The sequence below is a fragment of the Babylonia areolata genome, chromosome 1 (assembly GCF_041734735.1).
Source record: "Babylonia areolata isolate BAREFJ2019XMU chromosome 1, ASM4173473v1, whole genome shotgun sequence".
Taxonomy (NCBI): Eukaryota; Metazoa; Mollusca; class Gastropoda; order Neogastropoda; family Buccinidae; genus Babylonia; species Babylonia areolata.
This window is the reverse complement of record NC_134876.1, coordinates 45,549,837-45,567,958: the sequence shown is the minus strand read 5'-3', so window position 1 is coordinate 45,567,958 and position 18,122 is coordinate 45,549,837. Positions and strand designations below refer to the sequence as shown.

At 40.5% G+C, this 18,122-nt stretch overlaps 1 protein-coding gene across 1 annotated transcript in view; it reads left to right on the top strand.

Annotated features, from left to right (window-relative positions):
- Positions 1-18,122, top strand: part of LOC143283449 (voltage-dependent T-type calcium channel subunit alpha-1I-like) — an 87,540-nt gene that overhangs the window by 11,533 nt on the left and 57,885 nt on the right. The window contains exons 2-7 of the mRNA XM_076589689.1: positions 4,271-4,368; positions 6,102-6,273; positions 6,954-7,248; positions 8,852-8,944; positions 10,079-10,385; positions 15,736-15,972. Coding sequence (XP_076445804.1) covers positions 4,271-4,368; positions 6,102-6,273; positions 6,954-7,248; positions 8,852-8,944; positions 10,079-10,385; positions 15,736-15,972 — 1,202 coding nt within the window. The remainder of the gene's footprint in view (positions 1-4,270; positions 4,369-6,101; positions 6,274-6,953; positions 7,249-8,851; positions 8,945-10,078; positions 10,386-15,735; positions 15,973-18,122) is intronic.

Here is an 18,122-nt window from a genome sequence, read left to right as displayed (position 1 = left end):
TTTTTTTTTTTTTTTTTTTTTTTTTTTTTTTTTACTCTTTTTTTTTTTTTTACTCTTTCATTTAATTTTCTTTTCTTTAAGAGGTAAGAGAATGTTGATTTGATGCACAGGGTTTGTTTCAAAAATGATAGGTCGTGCATACGTATCCAGTAGATATTGTTTGCAGAGAACAGTCCAGAAACAGTCAAGACCTATTTCCTTTCACAGTTTCAGTCACGTGTATAATAATCACGCGCTGCTCACTGCTTTGAATTGATTTGAAACAAGGTTGTGTATATTTGTTCCTTCTAAAATGTTTATTGCAAATTATCTTGTACTAAGTTCCTTAGAAGATGTACACCTAGTCTGTTTCCTTTTCTTACTACTTTGATTTTACATTAACATCTAATGCAGGTCATGTTTTGAAATAACAGCGTTTCTAATTTGTTTATAACGGGAAAACATATGTGCAGTAACGGTGTTTTTTTCTTTCTTAATTTACTTTATCGGTTCTTTATTTCGTTGATTAATATAGTCACTTTTTAATGCTTATAAAATTTTGTTTCTTGTTCCATGCCCAATAGTGTTGCAGAGTATATGTTAAACAAGTAAGACTTTTTTGCCTTATTTTTTTGTGTTTGATGACACGTTTCACTTTAACACCAACAAAATTCACCTTCGCGTGAAACTCTGCTGCAATCTTGTGCATGTGCATGAGCATGGGAATGCGGGCACGCTTCGATCTTTAAACTGCTGTGTCATCAGTTACTGTGGCAACCAGAAGTCCATGCCATAATCAGAGTTCGTTTGCCATTAACTGATAGAATAACAAAGCTACTTTAAGACTATTTAGAATGTTTCTTGAGAGCGAAATGGATACTCTAATAGAAAAAAGAAGTCGTTTTTCAACATTCGATCCATTCAAAATAAGCCTCATTGATTTCCATTCAAGTCATGGGGAAAAAAGTAAGTTCTTAGAGTTGATACTTGTCAGCTACTTATGATTAATCCAGGAAATCATTCGAGTTTATTATTTCTCTAAATATTCGTGCATTGTGTTACTTGTTTTCCATCTGTCGATGTCGCCAAAAATACACGCAAGACCGGTCTCACAAAACACAAGAAGCTTCATTATCTCAGGTGCGGCAAAATGAAGGTGGATAATTACTGAAACCTGGACATGAATACACAGGACTCTTCGTCCCATCAGACGTTTCCTTTCCTCCTCCTGTCATCCCTTCAGCTTTGTCTGCTGTGGGATACTTTATTACGTTAGACAGCAAAGTGTAAGCTCTGCTTATCCTCTGCTATTTGGAGCCGTATATAACTGGCTGAGGTTTCTGAAAAAAGAAGAGAAAATTAATGTTTGAATGTCAGTGTGAAATATGGATTTAGACAGTCACCCAGTGAGCATCCAGATTCAGTTAGCTTTACAGCTATAAAAACACAACAGAGCGACCTAATGCACGAACCCGTTGATGGTTGATTCGTTATAAATTTATTTGTGTTGGCACTAACGACGAAGTTGAATTCAATCTCTTTGATCTTTTTAACTTCCTTTACCCCTTCAACATCGGATTCTTATTTTTCATGTATTTTAAAGGAAGCAGGTGGCGTACTAATGGCATACTCTCTCTGTATACTGGAATAAATTAGTAGAGTTTAGGTGTTTGTTGTGACTGTGACAGTCTTGCGTGTTTTAACTACAACACGAAAGTGACAACAGCACTGCATACTTTTCAAGCCCTTTGGCAAGAGAATGAATAATTTGAATGTGCACAGACTCAGTTTAAGCTTCTGTCGCCATTTTGCACTTTTTGTACACATTAGAATTAAGCCAGGCAGTATTGCTAATCAACGGAATCAGTGTATCGATTGTCTGGTTGCTATGGTAAACTGGTAAGGGGCATTGAACATCCCTCGTTTGCTTGATTTCCCTCCTTTTCAATCATCCCGACGACCATGTTGCCTTTCATTAGAACTGCTGTACCATCTTCCTGCTTCTGTTCGGCAGATCGGTGTTTTATTTTGTTTCGGTTTTCCCATTGCACGCTCCTGGGGACCTTTTTTTTAAGTTGGCTACACGAGGTTTTGATTTTTGCCATCCTTTTCGTATTCTGTCACTATTGTCACTAGCGGGACTGAACAAACTTTTTTTCTTCCAAACGTAATGTTGTTATTCGGTGTCGAAAGTGTATGCGTAACAATGTATGGATCTGTAGAATGAATTCTGCCAGTGAGTCTTGGTAAGGTGTTATTACTGCTTTGGTGTCAGCACAGCTAACAATATTAGAACATGTGTTATTGTTATCATACCTGGCTGTACTGATCTTCAGTGTGAAGCACACAGGACGACTAACCAAGCGACTTACAGTCGACTATTTATTGATTAACAAGCCGCTGTCCAACGTGATGTTTCTGTTCAGTGTGGCCTTCTTTGCAGTCTGTACCATGGTGGACAGCTTGATATTTTTTTTAATACATATTTCTATTCGTGTATTGCTTGTTTCTTGTGTGCGTCCAGTTTGCACAGTGTGGGTTGTGGTGGCACTGTCAAACTTGCATAAGAGGCTTCAGTGGTCTTCAGTGTGTTGGCCTGTTGGGTGCCACTGGTCCCATATAAACCAGCCCCCTTGTTTTGCTAGCTTCCCCGCCCCCCATCCCCACCCCCGGTATTTCCATGCGGTTCTTGAATAGTAGTTTTGTGTCGGGATTTTTTTGTTGTTGTTGTTTGTTTGGGTTTTGTTGTTGTTGTTTTTGTTTGTTTGTTTGGGTTTTGTTTTGTTTTTGTTTTTTGGGGGGGGGCGGGGGGTGTTGTTGTTGTTTTCTTTTTGTATTTTTTTTAATTCGATTTTACTCTGATACCGTTTCGTTCCTCTGTTGGGTTTTGTTGTCTGCTCACTTCTTGGTGGTTGTTTTTTTATATTTATATTTACGATAAACTTTCAAAGGAACTCTTAGTTTATCGGTTCTAAAAGTAAAATTACACGCCTTTACAAAACACTTTGATTTATAATGAAAAATGGAATAAAATAAAATAAACACTTTGATTTATATATAATTATGCAAAATCTATATGACTGGTTGATCTTTCACTGGCACATAACTTAGAAAAGAGAAGGACATATATGTTATGTATTGTGTATGCAGCACAAAAAGTATAGAACATTAGGTATGATAACACCTGGCTTCAGTGTTACGTCTTTCATGCTTTCCCCGTTGCTATGTGTCATCACACCGGTGTTTTATTTTCTCAGTGTTACATCATTGTTAAGCTTTACATCACCCGTGCGGTGATACTGGCAGTAAAATGACAGTGTTCGTAGTGGCTGCTGTGCTGAAAAACTGAAGCTGTGTTGCTTTCAGTGGCCAAGGCAGTACCGGTGTCCGGTGGAGTGAAAGGCGAAACAAATACTGATAGAAAAAATAATAAAGTAAAAGACAACATTTTACGTATTTTGAGATTCATATGGAATTCGTTGATTATTCTCGTGATTATTCATTCATGAGTGCAATCTCGGGGTGGGAAACAGTAAAAGTTCTCCTAATTGGTGTTTCTTTGTGGGTTGTTTTTTGTTGTTGTTGTTGTTTATAACACACTGAGTGTGACTCTTGACTCTCTGTGTGTGTGTGTGTGTGTGTGTGTGTGTGTGTGTGTGTGTGTGTGTGTGTGTTCAAATTTCATGACATCTTTCAGAACTGTCTTTAAAAGGCCTTAATGCCAGCGTCAGTCTGAATATGTGCAGTACTGTTTTCATCCAGAATGGTCCATATCAGTTTTCATTTTATTTGTTTCATTCAGTTGGTTTTTTGATGCTGTAAATTTGAAACTCTGCTCCATGCTTCAACCAAATAAAAAATGATAACTTTTGATCTAGTTACTGACATAAAATTACTACAAAAGTTTGCCTTAGTTTGATTTCTTAATTTGTTTCAATTGTGGATTTGTTTAAGTTGTGCACTGTATTTCAGTTCCCCTTGAATATGGTCAAATTTCAGTTCAATGCCCAAAAAATCATGATTTTCCTCCTCCGCTTGTTTTAACACCTTGGTGATAATCTGTAGGGGGTCTATTTTTTTCTTCACTCTAAGCCTAAACTAAAATAACTAATTGCTACGGCAGTTTTATGCTTTCTGTAACATTTTTGTTATTTGCATATGTATTTTAGCCATTTCCGTCACCTTGTTTATGTACTGTATGTTTAAAAAGAAACATTTCGAGGTTTCGTTTTCTGAATTAGGTGACTTTTCTCATCTCCACATTCTGTGATAATTTGTTCTTGACTTGCAGAACCGTCGAGTATGCAGTGGACACGGAAAATTTGAGCATATCAGCCATCCGAACCATTCGCGTTTTGAGGCCGCTTAGAGCAATCAATAGGATTCCAAGTAAGTGGATTTGGTGCAGAGTAATTAAACATCGCATGGCGATTTTCTTTTGGACTTTCATCTTCTTCAGTTATTCCAAAGCCGCACACCATTCCAATTTAAAAGGGTGCTTTGATTTGTATTGTTTGCCATTGTTTTTTTAAGATTGTCAGTGAGTAACTTCCCAGATGAACGAGACAGCAACAACAACCAGGAAGAAATGAAATGAAACAGGTAAAGAACGTCGCATTCACGGTAATTGTAAAAGGTTAATAACGTGGACACCAATGTTATAACTGAGACGCAGTGAAGAACAATAAATACACAGCCATTTTGTTCAGAATACGTAAAGGAAACCGCTTTTCTGTGTTTTAACAGCTCTTTTCTAGGATTTTATTGCTGTTCCTCCCCCCCCCCCCCCCTTACCTCCCCCCAAAAGAAACAGTATGGACGAGAAACATACTGTAGAAAGCCATGTATATAGTTTGCAACTGAGCAGTATCAGTTGAAAGATTTTGCTATTTTCACGTTGGAGCTTAGAGAAAAAAAACTAGATAAGTTACTGGGGAGAGATTAAAAGAACGGACAGATTGACTGGCTGCTTTGCTCGCTCACTCACTCACTCACTCGTGAACGGCTGATTAGGTGACCGACTGACTGACGACTTGAATACCTCTCTCACCAATTCACTCACTCACTCTTCCGAACTCAAGTCTGGGGCAGAGACCTTCGATAGCCGCTGGGGAGGTTATTGAAAATAGAGAATGGCTCTGGTTCAGACTCCCGTTTCTATTGCATGTAATTAGCAGTTTCACCCCAAGGGGGACCCAGGGCACACACGCCTGCCACAGACTGACACCCACTGTTGTTGCTGGTGCTGGGTCTGATTGTGCTTCCCGTGCCCACGGGAGTCAACGTGGTGAACTGTTTTTAACTCATTGAGCCCTCAGTGCCCCAGCATCGCTCTGGCATCAAAATTCATCATCATTTAAATGGTTTTCACGTTCCTACGTATATATGCATAAACCGCAAGGGAAGGAAACTAATTTCTACAGTATTTCCGGATGTGTCCAAGCGTATTTTGGAAGAAAAACATATTTCCTTCTCCATTTTTCCACATCAGTATGGTAAGGAAGCCTACGGAGATTGTATACTCCCGAGTGTTGAATGGGTTAAAAAAGTAGAGCTCGTGTTTGTAGAGTGATGTTAGCCAGTACCGTCTTTGAGGTATACTTTATTTTATTTCTCAGGGATTTCTTAGTGGTTCTTTCGCTGCATTCCTGGTCGAGAAATTAAAGAATTGAACTTTCGAAAAAAAAAATATTGATACACATAGAGTCCTCTAGATGGAAGTGTAGTATGTTTTTTGTCTTGCAAACCTTTCTTTGACGTTGAGAATCTCTGCTATTCTTATTTCATATTTACAATATGTAATATAAGTGCTTCTGCTTTAATGCCTGAGTCCCGTAAATGTAAGCCTGATATCATTCTTTTATTTGAAAAATTTACTTTTTTTTCTTTTTCTTCTTTTTTTTAATACTTTTTCATGTATTTACTCATTTATTTTTTTATTCATATTTAAATGAGAACATCGAAAGTTGGAAATCGATACTTTTACTAAATATCTAAAATTACTACGGGTGACACATTAAGTAAACTTTTTGCATTTAATTCCCTTGTAACGGGAAATTAAAACAAAATTCCCCCCCTCCAAAGACTCGAAAACCTCTCTCGTTGTTTCCGTTCCTTTGCAGGCATGCGCATTCTGGTGATGCTTCTCCTCGACACCCTTCCCATGTTGGGCAACGTGCTGCTTCTGTGCTTCTTCGTCTTCTTCATCTTCGGCATCATCGGCGTGCAGCTGTGGGCAGGCGTGCTGCGACACCGGTGTTTCCTGGACATCAACGAGACTCAGTACAGGATCCCGTACGTGGCTTGTTAGTCAGTCATCGGTCATCGTTTGGTTTGGTGTGGGCTTGGGGAGCTTGGAGGAATGTCAAACACACACACGCGCGCATACACACACAAGCACACGCGCGCGCACACACACACACACGCACACACACACTCACATTCAGTCACTCACACTCACACACTATAGCAGCTTTGTCATTATCCAGATCTTCATTCATCATCAACACAGACTTCTCTCTCTCTCTCTCTCTCTGTCTCTGTCTGTCTCTCTCTCTCACACACACACACACACACACACACACACACACACACACACACACACAAATACACACGCACACATACACGAATTCTCTGTGTGTTTATGTGTGTGTCGGGGGGGGGGGAGGGCAGGGGGGTTCATATTTTTTTTGTAGTGGTTGGCTTGTGGCATATTTAATTTGCCTGTTTTCCTTTGTTTTCCACACTCTCTCTCTTTCTGTTTTTTTCTCTCTCTCTTTGCTTATCTCTCTTATGTTTCTGTCTCATGTTTTGTTTTGTTTTTTGTTGTTGTTATTTTTCGTCGACAATCAGTAACAAAATGGAAATTTGAAACTTGTGTTTTCCCCTTTAATCAAAACGTGACGGAATACCTTTTCAAAACGAAACATGACTGTGTCCCACCCGATCCAACCCGACTCCCTACCCCCGAGCAGGGACTACATCAAGACCAACCTGTACTTCAAGCCCAAGAAGCCCCTCAAGATGGAGTTCATCTGCAGCCCTCCGGGCGAGGGGGGCATGCGGAAGTGCGAGAACCTGCCCCTTTACGAGTACGAGGGCATCCTCTGCAACGGGACGGCCTCCCCGTACGGCAACAACACCCCCTCCAACGACTCGTGCGTCAACTGGAACCAGTATTACACCAGCTGCAAGCCCATGGCCACCAACCCGTTTCGGGGCGCCGTGTCCTTCGACAACATCGGTCTGGCTTGGGTGGTGATTTTTCAGGTAGGGTGTGGGGGGGATGTGGGGGACAGGGGGGGGTGTTTGTGTGTGTGTGTGTGTGTGGAAGTGACGGTGTGGAGGGTGGGAGGTGTAATAATAATAATAATAATAATAATAGTATTTATATAGCGCTGAATCTTGTGCAGCGCCCCTTCACACACATGCATAAGGTGTAGGGGCTGGGTGGGGAGTTTGTGTTATGAGGGTGGGGGGGGGGGGGTAGGGTGTGTGTGTGTGGAGAGTGGGAAGTGTAGGGGCTAAGTGGGGAGTTTGTGTTATGAGGGTGGGGGAGTAGGGTGTGTGTGTGTGTGTGTGGAGGGGTGGGAAGTGTAGGGTCTGAGTGGGTAGTTTGTGTAGTTGGGTGGGGGGTAGGGTGTGTGTGTGGAGGGTGAGAATGTAGGGGCTGGGTGGGGAGTGGATGTTGGGTGGGTGGGGGGTAGGGTGTGTGTGTGTGTGGAGGGTGGGAAGTGTAGGGGATGGGTGGGGAGTGGTATGTTGGGTGGTGAGGGTAGGGGTTGTGTGTGTGGAGGGTGGGAAGTGTTGGGGCTGGGTGGGGGAGTTTGTGTTACATGGGTGGGGGGTAGGGTGTGTGTGTGTGGAGGGTGGGAAGTGTAGGGGCTGGGTGGGGAGTTTGTGTTACGTGGGTGGGGGGTAGGGTGTGTGTGTGTGTGTGGAGGGTGGGAAGTGTAGGGGCTGGGTGGGGAGTTTGTGTTACATGGGTGGGGGGTTGGGTGTGTGGAGGGTGGGAAGTGTAGGGGCTGGGTGGGGAGTTTGTGTTACATGGGTGGGGGGAGGGTGTGTGGGTGTATGGAGGGTGGGAAGTGTAGGGAATGGGTGGGGAGTTTGTGTTAGATGGGTGGGGGGTAGGGTGTGTGTGTGTGTGTGTGGAGGGTGGGATGTGTAGGGAGTGGGTGGGGAGTGGATGTTGGGTGGGTTGGGGGTAGGGTGTGTGTGTGTGTGTGTGGAGGGTGAGAAGTGTAGGGGATGGGTGGGGAGAAGGGTGTGTGTGTGTGTGTGTGAGGAAGGGAGAGAGAGAGATATATTTAAGAAGCCCAGTAATTACATTGCGAAAGATTTCGTTTACCATTGGTAGAGTGGTAAAAATTGTTCGGCAGAACATAGAAACCAGTCGCAAAAACCGATTTGTACGTCTTTTCTTTCTTCGTCGAAATGACTAACTCCATGGAAATATTTCTTTTGATACAGTCTTTAAAATGTTACTACATCTAATAGTAAACATTAGTGTTTACCCAGATGTCGTATGTTTTTATTGTATCATTTTCTTTACACACACACGCGCGGCGCACACACACACACACACACACACACACACACACACACACACACACACACACACACACACACACACACACACACACACAAAGCACACACACGCGCGTGCTCGCGCTAAACTGCGTGAGTCTGTGCGTGTGTACTTGTGTGTGTGCATGCCTGTTTCGGTGTGTGTGTGTGTATGTGTGTGTGTGTGTGTGTGTGAGTACATTTTCCTAGAATTAGCTGCCGTTATCATTAAAGCCGGGCATAATTCCTACAATATTCTCGATTTTAAACCACATTCAGATATTGTTGTTTTATTTCCTTTCAGGTTATTAGTTTGGAGAGCTGGGTGAACATAATGTACTACATCCAGGATGCACATTCCTTCTGGGACTGGATTTATTTTGTTGCTTTAATTGTGGTGAGTGTCTTTTTTTCCCTCGCTTTCAGATTACTGTCCCGAAAAACTCTCTTTACTTTAGTTACTTTTCAAACGGTTCATTTCCACCCCTGTTGAAATGAAACTGTGCTTTGAAGGAAGCTCTGTGTGTGTATGTGTGTGTGTGTGTGTGTGTGTGTGTGTGTGTGTGTGCGTGCGTGCATGTGTGTGTGTGTGTGTGTGCGCGCGCGCGCGTGTGTGTGTGTGTGTGTGTGTGTGCGTGTGTATGGAAGAGGGAGAGAGGAGAGCGCACTATTGGAATAAAATTAGTCCTGTTCGTTGGACATTTCCTCAACTTTCGATAGTTTTTCTATGTTCCCCTATGGTTTAGGATTCGTTGTTTGTGTTTTATGAATTACCAGTTGTACCATACAGATACAAGTCTGCGGACGAAATCTTTGACAGAGAAATGTCTCAAGTCCACAACGCAGAGACAAACCAAACTAAAAGCTTTCACCTAGGAAAAGGAAAGGGATGATTTTCGTTCAATGTATGTCCCGTCACACATACTGGTGGTTAGTAGTGAAGCTTTCACCCACTTGGAAACATGTTGTTTTACGGTCATCTTTTGTCCTGTGCTGTCGTATTATAAGGATTCTAATGTTACTGTGATAGTGATTTTAGTTTTCTGAATTTGATTTTGAGCTGAGATGTTTTAAGTTTACTACGGGGATGCTGGTCTTAATGATGATGTGGTTGATTGGTTTACTTAAATTGATGTTAAAATGCCTGGGGTTGATGCTCCCATGCCATGTTTGTTTAAACTTTGGTTGAATGTTTTACAGATTAGTATCAATTTATATTGATTTTACCACTATATTCATTTGATCATGTGTATATACAGTAAGTGTGCATGGGTGCTTGCATACGGGCGGGTGTGTGCGTGCGCGCTTGTATGTGTGCGTTTTAAATGATTGAAAGTTAAATGACTTGCTTTGCTATGACTGAGTTGAGTGTCATTTTGTTATGTATATGTTGTTTGTCAGATTTTACCGTTTTGCTTATTATTTGCATGTATCACAGACTTCACCACACTTAATCTCTCTACGAGATAATAAAGGTATTCTGATTCTGAGGGCAGTGAAACGTGTGCAATCCACGGTCTTTCTGTTTCAGATTGGCTCGTTTTTCATGATCAACCTATGTCTTGTTGTGATCGCCACTCAGTTTTCTGAGACCAAGAAGCGAGAGACGGAGCGGATGCTGCAGGAGCGGAAGCGGTACCAGTCCTGCAGCACGCTGGCCAGCAACTCGGAGCCGGCAGGGTGCTACACGGAACTCTTAAAACTGATCGCGCAGGTGGCGCGCAGAGCCAAGCGGAAACTGGTGCAGGCCTACAATAAACACGTGCAGAGCAAGAAGCGTCAGAAAATAAACCCCGAGAAATCTATAACCCTGCGCAGAAAAAGGACTAAGAAGAAAGGTAGCCGTCAGATAAGTCGCATACAGTTACTCCCCTCCCACCACTACCACCACCCCCACCCCCACCCCCACCACCACCTCCTCCACCACCACCACCATCCTCATCATCACCACCATCATTACCAGTTTAACGTAGTCAGTCCCGACGTGTACGCGGTGCGGGCTGAGTCCAGCCCCTTAGCCCCCTGCGCCAGCCCCGAACAGTCCGACGTGGACCCCATGTCATCGCCGCGGCGACCCAACTTTTTGACGGTTCCGGGCCACCCGCACAGCCTCAACCCCTCCTCAGAGTCCATCAACTCTCTGGCGCTGGGAGCGGTGGAGACCCTGACTCCGACGCTGCTCAAATTTCAGCAGCAGCCGGCACCGAATTTTACCTCCCTTAGGTCGTCCTTTACTAGCAGTGTTAGTGGTAGGGCCCTTGCCTCGCTCCCCGAGGTGCTTGCTGCCCACGGGGCCAAAAATGCCGCCCTCGCGGCCTCCAATATGCTGTTGAACATGGAGTCTGAGCCCACAAAACTGCAGTCGGTTGCAGACAAAGGTAAGGACAGATGAGCACTGTGTCCCCCTTCACCTTCCCTCTTCTCTCTCCCCCACCGACCTCTCTCACTCCCCGTCTCCAGTGTTTCACATTCACCCTTTGTTTTCTTTTTTTTTTTAAATCACAATGGTGTTGGCTCTCACTGCAGTGTTGATGTGTCGTTATGAGATCCCACGGATAAGATCGTGATGGGACTTTTTAGGACCACAACCACAGCTGAAGTGTCAGGAAGTAGTAATGTCAGTGTACAAGCATTTCATCTTCTCTAATTTGGATAAATGAAAGGAGAGTGCTTTTCGGTAATTTTGAGAGCAATAGTGACTTGAACGCATTCTTATATTGCGTTGTTTTGTTGTTGTTGTTTTTTTTAAACGGAGTAGGTTTGATTTTATCAACTGGAAAATAAGATGACAAATAGTGCTGAATAAGATGGGTTGGTATGTATGTCTAGCCAGGTTGTCAGGGCAGGCGTTCAAGTTTTGATGTTTTACTTCTCGATTGATGTGAGCCTCTATTTTAATTTAGCAAACAATTCTGTAATAAATGTACGCAGCTTTGTGTGATAAAACAATATGTTATATTGATTGCGTCATTTTCAGTAGATACACGGATTGGTCTTTTAAACATAATGATTTTGCTCGGTTGTGTCTTAATTTTTCATTAGGGCAGAAGATGCTTTAATAGCTTATTTGAAATATATCAGGTAAGCTTCAACTGGACAGGAATATAATAGTACAGGTTGGTTTGAATTAGTGTAGCCGGTCAGTTATTTTGATTGGAATATTTCATCAAAAGAAGAGACTGAGTGAGTGTATTTTATTAATATCTTCAGTTGGTATATTTCACATAATGCATTGCTTTATTTCGCCCCAGCCCCACCCCCACCACCCAAGGCTATTCTCATCTGAAGACGGTTTCATTCATTCCTTTCTGCATTGACCACCGTTTTGATTTGCTGAATGGAATGGTAATGGCACTTAAAGGAGGTACATGTTTGAGTTTTGTGTGAACATGTACAGTGACGGCTTCTGGAAAATTCAGCTGCAGATGCTTTGCCGCGGCGAGATTTGATAAAGCATGGACCTTGGCATGAAATGGCGAACCATTCGTGTGTGCCTTTTAGTCTACACTAGTGCCATATCACAGCCTGTCAGTTGTTGTTCAGCTTCTTCCCTGTCACATTTAATTTTTTTTTAATCTGTTGCCTTCAGCCTAATTTGCTCATTTACTTTTTGACATTTCGTTGGGCCTGGTTTTTAATGCCATATCTTTGGGGGGGTTTTTCGTTCATATTGATATTGTTGAATGTATCCTACATGGTAGGTCAGTGATGCTTATTTGAAGATTGCGATCGTTTCAGTTCATTCCTTGTTATTCTTCAAATTTACCCCCACCCCCACCCCCACCTCATCTTTATAAATGCTATCTATCTTATGACGTCATGTCATATGTTACTGTATGTTTCTTTGTCTTCTTGTGACATGATACGTCATGTCTCAACATTGTCTATTTCTGTGTCTGATCGTCTTCAGTAAACGACAGTAATGCTGGTGAACTGTTTTAGAAACTGCAGTGTCCAAGGATACGCTTGGTAGCAACAGGCAATGACCAATCTTTAATTACATTTCCCGTAAGTTCAGACATTATAGTCCTGGCAATAACAGACGATGTTGAAATGTTATACCACATTTCCCATTTGTTCAGAAACTGCATAGACACAGGATGAATTTAGTAATAATAAGGAATGATGAATATTTAACTACGATTTCCTACTGATTCAGAAACTACAAAAACGCTGGATACCTTAGTTTTTACAGGCAATGGTGAATATTTCTACATTCCCACAGGTCACTGCCTTAAAGAAGTGTGCCTATTTATTTCTATTGTTTTGCTTTGTTTTGTGTTTTCTGTTTTTGTTATATTTATTATTGTTTGTTTGCTTGCTGGCTGGCTGCTTACTTAACTTAAAGCTTAAGATTTCATGACATCAGCTCAGAACTCCAAGCAATAGTGTTTTTTAATCAGTCCTTCATATATTTTTCTACTTCCAGAATTTTGAAGATAGAGGGGGGAAACTTAATTTTTGAGATAGTAGTATGGCCATAATTTCCAAAGATATTACGATAAAAACAGTAAGTATTAAAACGAGTTTTTATGTCTGTCATTGTCTTTGCCGAATGTCGGTTTTGTCTGTCTGTTTCTGTCGGTCAGTTGTGTGTTCAAATCATGTCGTCTAGTCTACGTTTCAATGCTACATTAAAACTATGTGTTTGTGCCACTATACAATACTGAGCAAAAGAAATAGTTTCGGGCGTTGTTGTTTTCAAGTCAAACAAGCTAGTTGCTTATTCATTTATTATTCCCAACATGCCATTAACTCCTCAACAACCATACATGTGGAACAGACAGGCAAGTAAATCTAGACCTGTGCCATTAAGCTATGGCTGTGTTTAATGCCTATCATGTGTTACAAACATCGATTCGTTCTAACTGTTAGCAACTTGTATAACAAGGGTAAGTATACATGCGATTCACGGATTTTTGGTGAGATTTTAAGCACCGTGGTGCGTTTCTGCCTGTTGAACAGAAACGTGCCGTGCTTAACATTTCACCAGATATCAGTGAGTTAGTTGGTTTTGACAGATTGCATGTGGTTTCATTGATAATTAATTTTTTGTGTGTGTCAGCCCATTGAAATGATTAAGGAAAATTATATTGCACAGTACACATTTCATGTATAATATTTATGTTATCAAACATGTTTACTAATATAAATATAGATTTTGTCTTTTCTCAAATTAGGTTTCATCACATGAAGTTGAAAAGTCTGAATACGGATTATTCGATGTCTGCTTCCAGCCATTGTAAGTTGGATACCCTTTGTAACTGCATAAATGAAAAAATAACATGGAGCAACTGGTTTGCAAAACGATGTGAATGTTTCGACTATCAAAAAAGCATATTTCTACTTGAGTAAAACAGGTTTCGTTTTTCTCTTTTAAGATTTTATACTTTGCATACACGTTTTGTTTCATTTTCCTACAAGCTAATCGGAAATGTTCCGGTGTCTGCATAGGACTGTTTCTAGACATATATGTTCATGGTTCGGATTTAAGAATATTTGAGACGTTTAATTGATAAACAGTATCAAAAACCACAGAACTCGGTTTTTCGTCATTACTTTCTGAGTAACTTCATTTTTTGCAATATCTCGGTCCATTCAAACCTTAATTAAATTTCATAGAGAAATAAGCACAATGCGTATCATTGGAAATCATGGCAAACCCTACTCGGCATTTAGGACAAATGGTACATTAGAAATAATCCTGACAATTTTCATATTTCACAAATTTGAATGTAACATATAGTAATGGTCTGCATAGTCCAAATTCACAGTGTGGTTATTCAAAATGTTAAAGAGAATAAATACATGCCAGAATGCTTGAGGACGTCGGTTCCCGGTTTGTATGTTACTGTGCATTGTGTTTACTTGAGTTCATTGTAACTGGATATATTTCTGAATTGTGCATGACTCTCTGTTTGGTCTGGTGATGCTTGATCGTTTGTCGTACTTTTCGCACCGTCTTTCTTGTCGTGAAGAAAAAGCACCTGAAACAATATATGCGCTACAAACGAAGTAAGTGTCTCCAATGGTCTGTGTTCATTTGTTCTGTTTTTTGCTTCACCACTGATTTGGATTCCTGTTTCGTAATCTTGCATGGTGATGTACATGTCTCTGTTTACTTTCCTCTGTGTTTCTTTGTACCCCCCTCCCCTCCCACACACCACGCCACGGGCAGCAAGAGAAGGGCTCTACCATCAGCACTGTGTCCATGTCAAGGAATGGATACCCTGACCAAAACAAATTTGCCTAACTGTGCCAACAAGAGTGCCTTGTAAGGAAAACAAGGCAGCAGTAACCCTCCCCTCAGATTAGTTTGACACTACTTACTGTCATTTCATGTCATATTTGCTCATTTCTGCAGTTGTGCCATTACCATTTCAGTTCATTTAAATAGTCCCTTTTTTCTTGCTTGTTTTCATCGTGTGTTTTTTTATATTATGTCACTAGTCAGTGTGTCTCTGATTTGAGGCGCTTCTTTTTCCTCTCTTTGTTTATGAATATAATAGGAGAGATAGAGTTGTTTTTTTCTATGTGTTTTTATCTTCACTTTTTTTTCTTTTTTCTTTTTTTTTTCTTTTTTTTTTTTTTTTTTTTTTTGCTGTTGAAATGTCACAACCGCCTGAATTTATTCATGCTTCAGTGCTGTATCTTTCTTTGAAAGTAGTTTTTTCTTAAGCGACTATTGTAGCTTACATTTATATTTGTGTCAAATATTCTGACAGTTTCGTTGTGAGTATATATTTTTTTAGACTTGTCAAACAATCTGTACATCGTTGCATGTTGCACTGTGTCGATGTAAATCAATCATATTGTTCTGACCATGTATAGAGTGTTTATGGTGCTGTTGTTAGTATATGAAGAGAGACAGCATAGTACAGCCGTTCCAGATGATGAAACGGAATTGTATATCAGAATGATGTATTAACTTTCCAGTGTGAGGTTTACAACAATATTTTTCATACGTTTTTATCTTTTAAGCACTTTGCTTCTGCATTCCCTGTCTCTTCGGATTTGGTATTCAGCTGATTAGTTCTCTTCACAGATTTGGTACTCAGCTTAGTTGTCTCTTCGGATTTGGTATTCAGTTCATTTCTACCTCTTTGTGTGCGTTTCCTGCTCTTGTTCTCATGTGTTCTGGTCCCTCCCTGGCCGGGCCTTGCTAACCGTGGAAGGTTTTGCACACAGGTTTATTCGCAGACAACCTTCTGATGGACATTGTGGCAGACAAGCAGCTTAGCACTCAGCTGTCTGTTCAAAGCGAGCTAGACACTCACCCAAGCCACTCCGACCACGAGAACGACAACGACAGCGAGAAGGATGGCGACGACGGCGGCGACGACGCCGAGTCCGAGTCGGACGAGGAGGAGGAGGAGGAGGGGGAAAGTGAATCGCACCGGAGACGTGCCCCAAGTAATATCTGTGGTATTGTGCTCCCCCGCCAGCCGAGGCTTTCTGACCTTTTGTTCTCAGTGGTGCTGTTCTGGTTTGCCAGGGTGTCTCATGGACATGGGTTCGATGGAGAGAAGAAGATATTTGCTAAATTATGCTGGATTTTTTCCCGTCCAATATGCTTGAAGAAGAAACGTGTACAATATCTGTCAAGAAAAAAAAGAAGAAATTTCGGTTTCTTGAAGTTGTCAAAGCGTGCGGATTGATCCATATACGCTGCACCATATATGTCCCAAGACGCCTGACCTTCACATGAACCCAACACGCTGATCAGGCCTTGAGAGAGAAGGGAAAAAACAACAAAAAGGAAAGACATCTTACAACACATGATCCACTGAAGTTTTTAGATGCCTTTTTACTGTCTTTTCAATTTTTACGGATGGAATTTCATTCAACTGACGTTTTGTCCATGAGGCATTCTGTTTGGTATATATATATTTGACCAGTATGAGCCAGCAATGACCAGATCATTTTACACTATTGCGTTTTGTTGATTTTCTTAGATCAGTTTCTCACATATTTATTTGAAGTGAGCACCAATTTGTTCGAAGCACAATTTTTCTGATAATGTTGCTTGTAAGTGTAAAGACACATTGAAATATAGTTATCAAATCCGAAATTATACCGTCTGTAATAAATCGATTTATCTGTTGTTGTTGTTGGCTTTTGTTGTTGTTGCTTTTTAATGGCGACAAAACTGCATATCACAGTGTTAAGTGGATTTGTTTTTAAACAGAGAAGATATGTGCATGAAGTTGAATTCGGTAGATTCATTTCATGTGCGCTGACCATTTTAACAGATGCATTTCAATATATGCATCTTTCAGTTTGGTGATAAAATTATAATTAAAACCTGAAAGAGCTTCAAGAATATGCGCTATAGCAACTTGTCTCAATAAATCGATAAATTGTCTTACTTGTCATCTCCCCCCTGAGCCCCCCCTCCCCCCTGAGCCCCCCTGCTCTCTCATTTCTTATTCGGGCCCAGATAAATTGTAGACATAAACGCTTTACATCCTAAAACCCGGATATTTAGTTAACATTCAATAAACGATTGCTGCACTATGTTTGTGTAATATCTGGTATTGCTGGCTCTGTGTGTGTCAAGTTAAGGCTTAAAAGATTACATAAACATGATAGTTAATATTATCAAACACTGGCTCAGTTCCGAAATGACTTGTTTCTGAGCCAAAAGGAGAACAGATAAAATGATATTTTTTTTAAAAATATGCAGATAAATGGGTTTTTTATAGAAAAGCAAAGATCCTGATATATATATATATTTTATATATATATATATATATATATATATATATATATATATATATATATATATGAGTAACGTTTACGCGAAAATGTAAAAAAAAAAAAAAAAAAAAAAAGATAAATATATATATATATATGAACTTGATGCACACAAACGTAAATGTCTCGTACCAGAAAAGACATTTTTGTTTTGCTGTGTGTGGCAGACTGACTTAGCCTGCAGTCACCAAGCTAGTCACTCTGCAGGGTGTACCTGTGTTCACTGTTTTAACACTTTCGTTGTGATCCCCCTGATCTTTCAACCGTTTCGCCTTTCAGTTGCATGCAGTCAGGATAACTGTCACAGCCTGTCATGGTTGATAAATCTGCACTGCTTTTCCTTTTTGATTTTTTTTAATCATTAATTTCTTTTTCTTGTGTCTACAATGTAAGTGCCACCTAAAGCATAGTTCATAGCAACTATATGGAGTATTTGTGGTGTTCTAATTCATCTGAAGCATTTTGATTGTCTTTTTTTTTTTTAAATCATATCCTTTGATACAATTCGACACTATTTTCATTGTTGTTTTTGTTGATTTAGAGTACGCAAATGTTGCTAATGACTTTCGCAGAAAACTTTTAATGTTAATGCTGTTAATTATTGTTCTGTATCAACAGTTTTGCGCCTATTATATTGTATAAACCAAAGTGTTTTACAATCAGTACTGCAATACAAAGGCAATATCACATTACTTTTGAGTATTGCTTAATTGAAAGATCGCGTGTGTGCACGTGTGATGACACAAACTATAAAATAGACAAAGCAAATATGACCTCATTTCATTTTATCTATTTATTAAAAATTATTTTAATGGTAT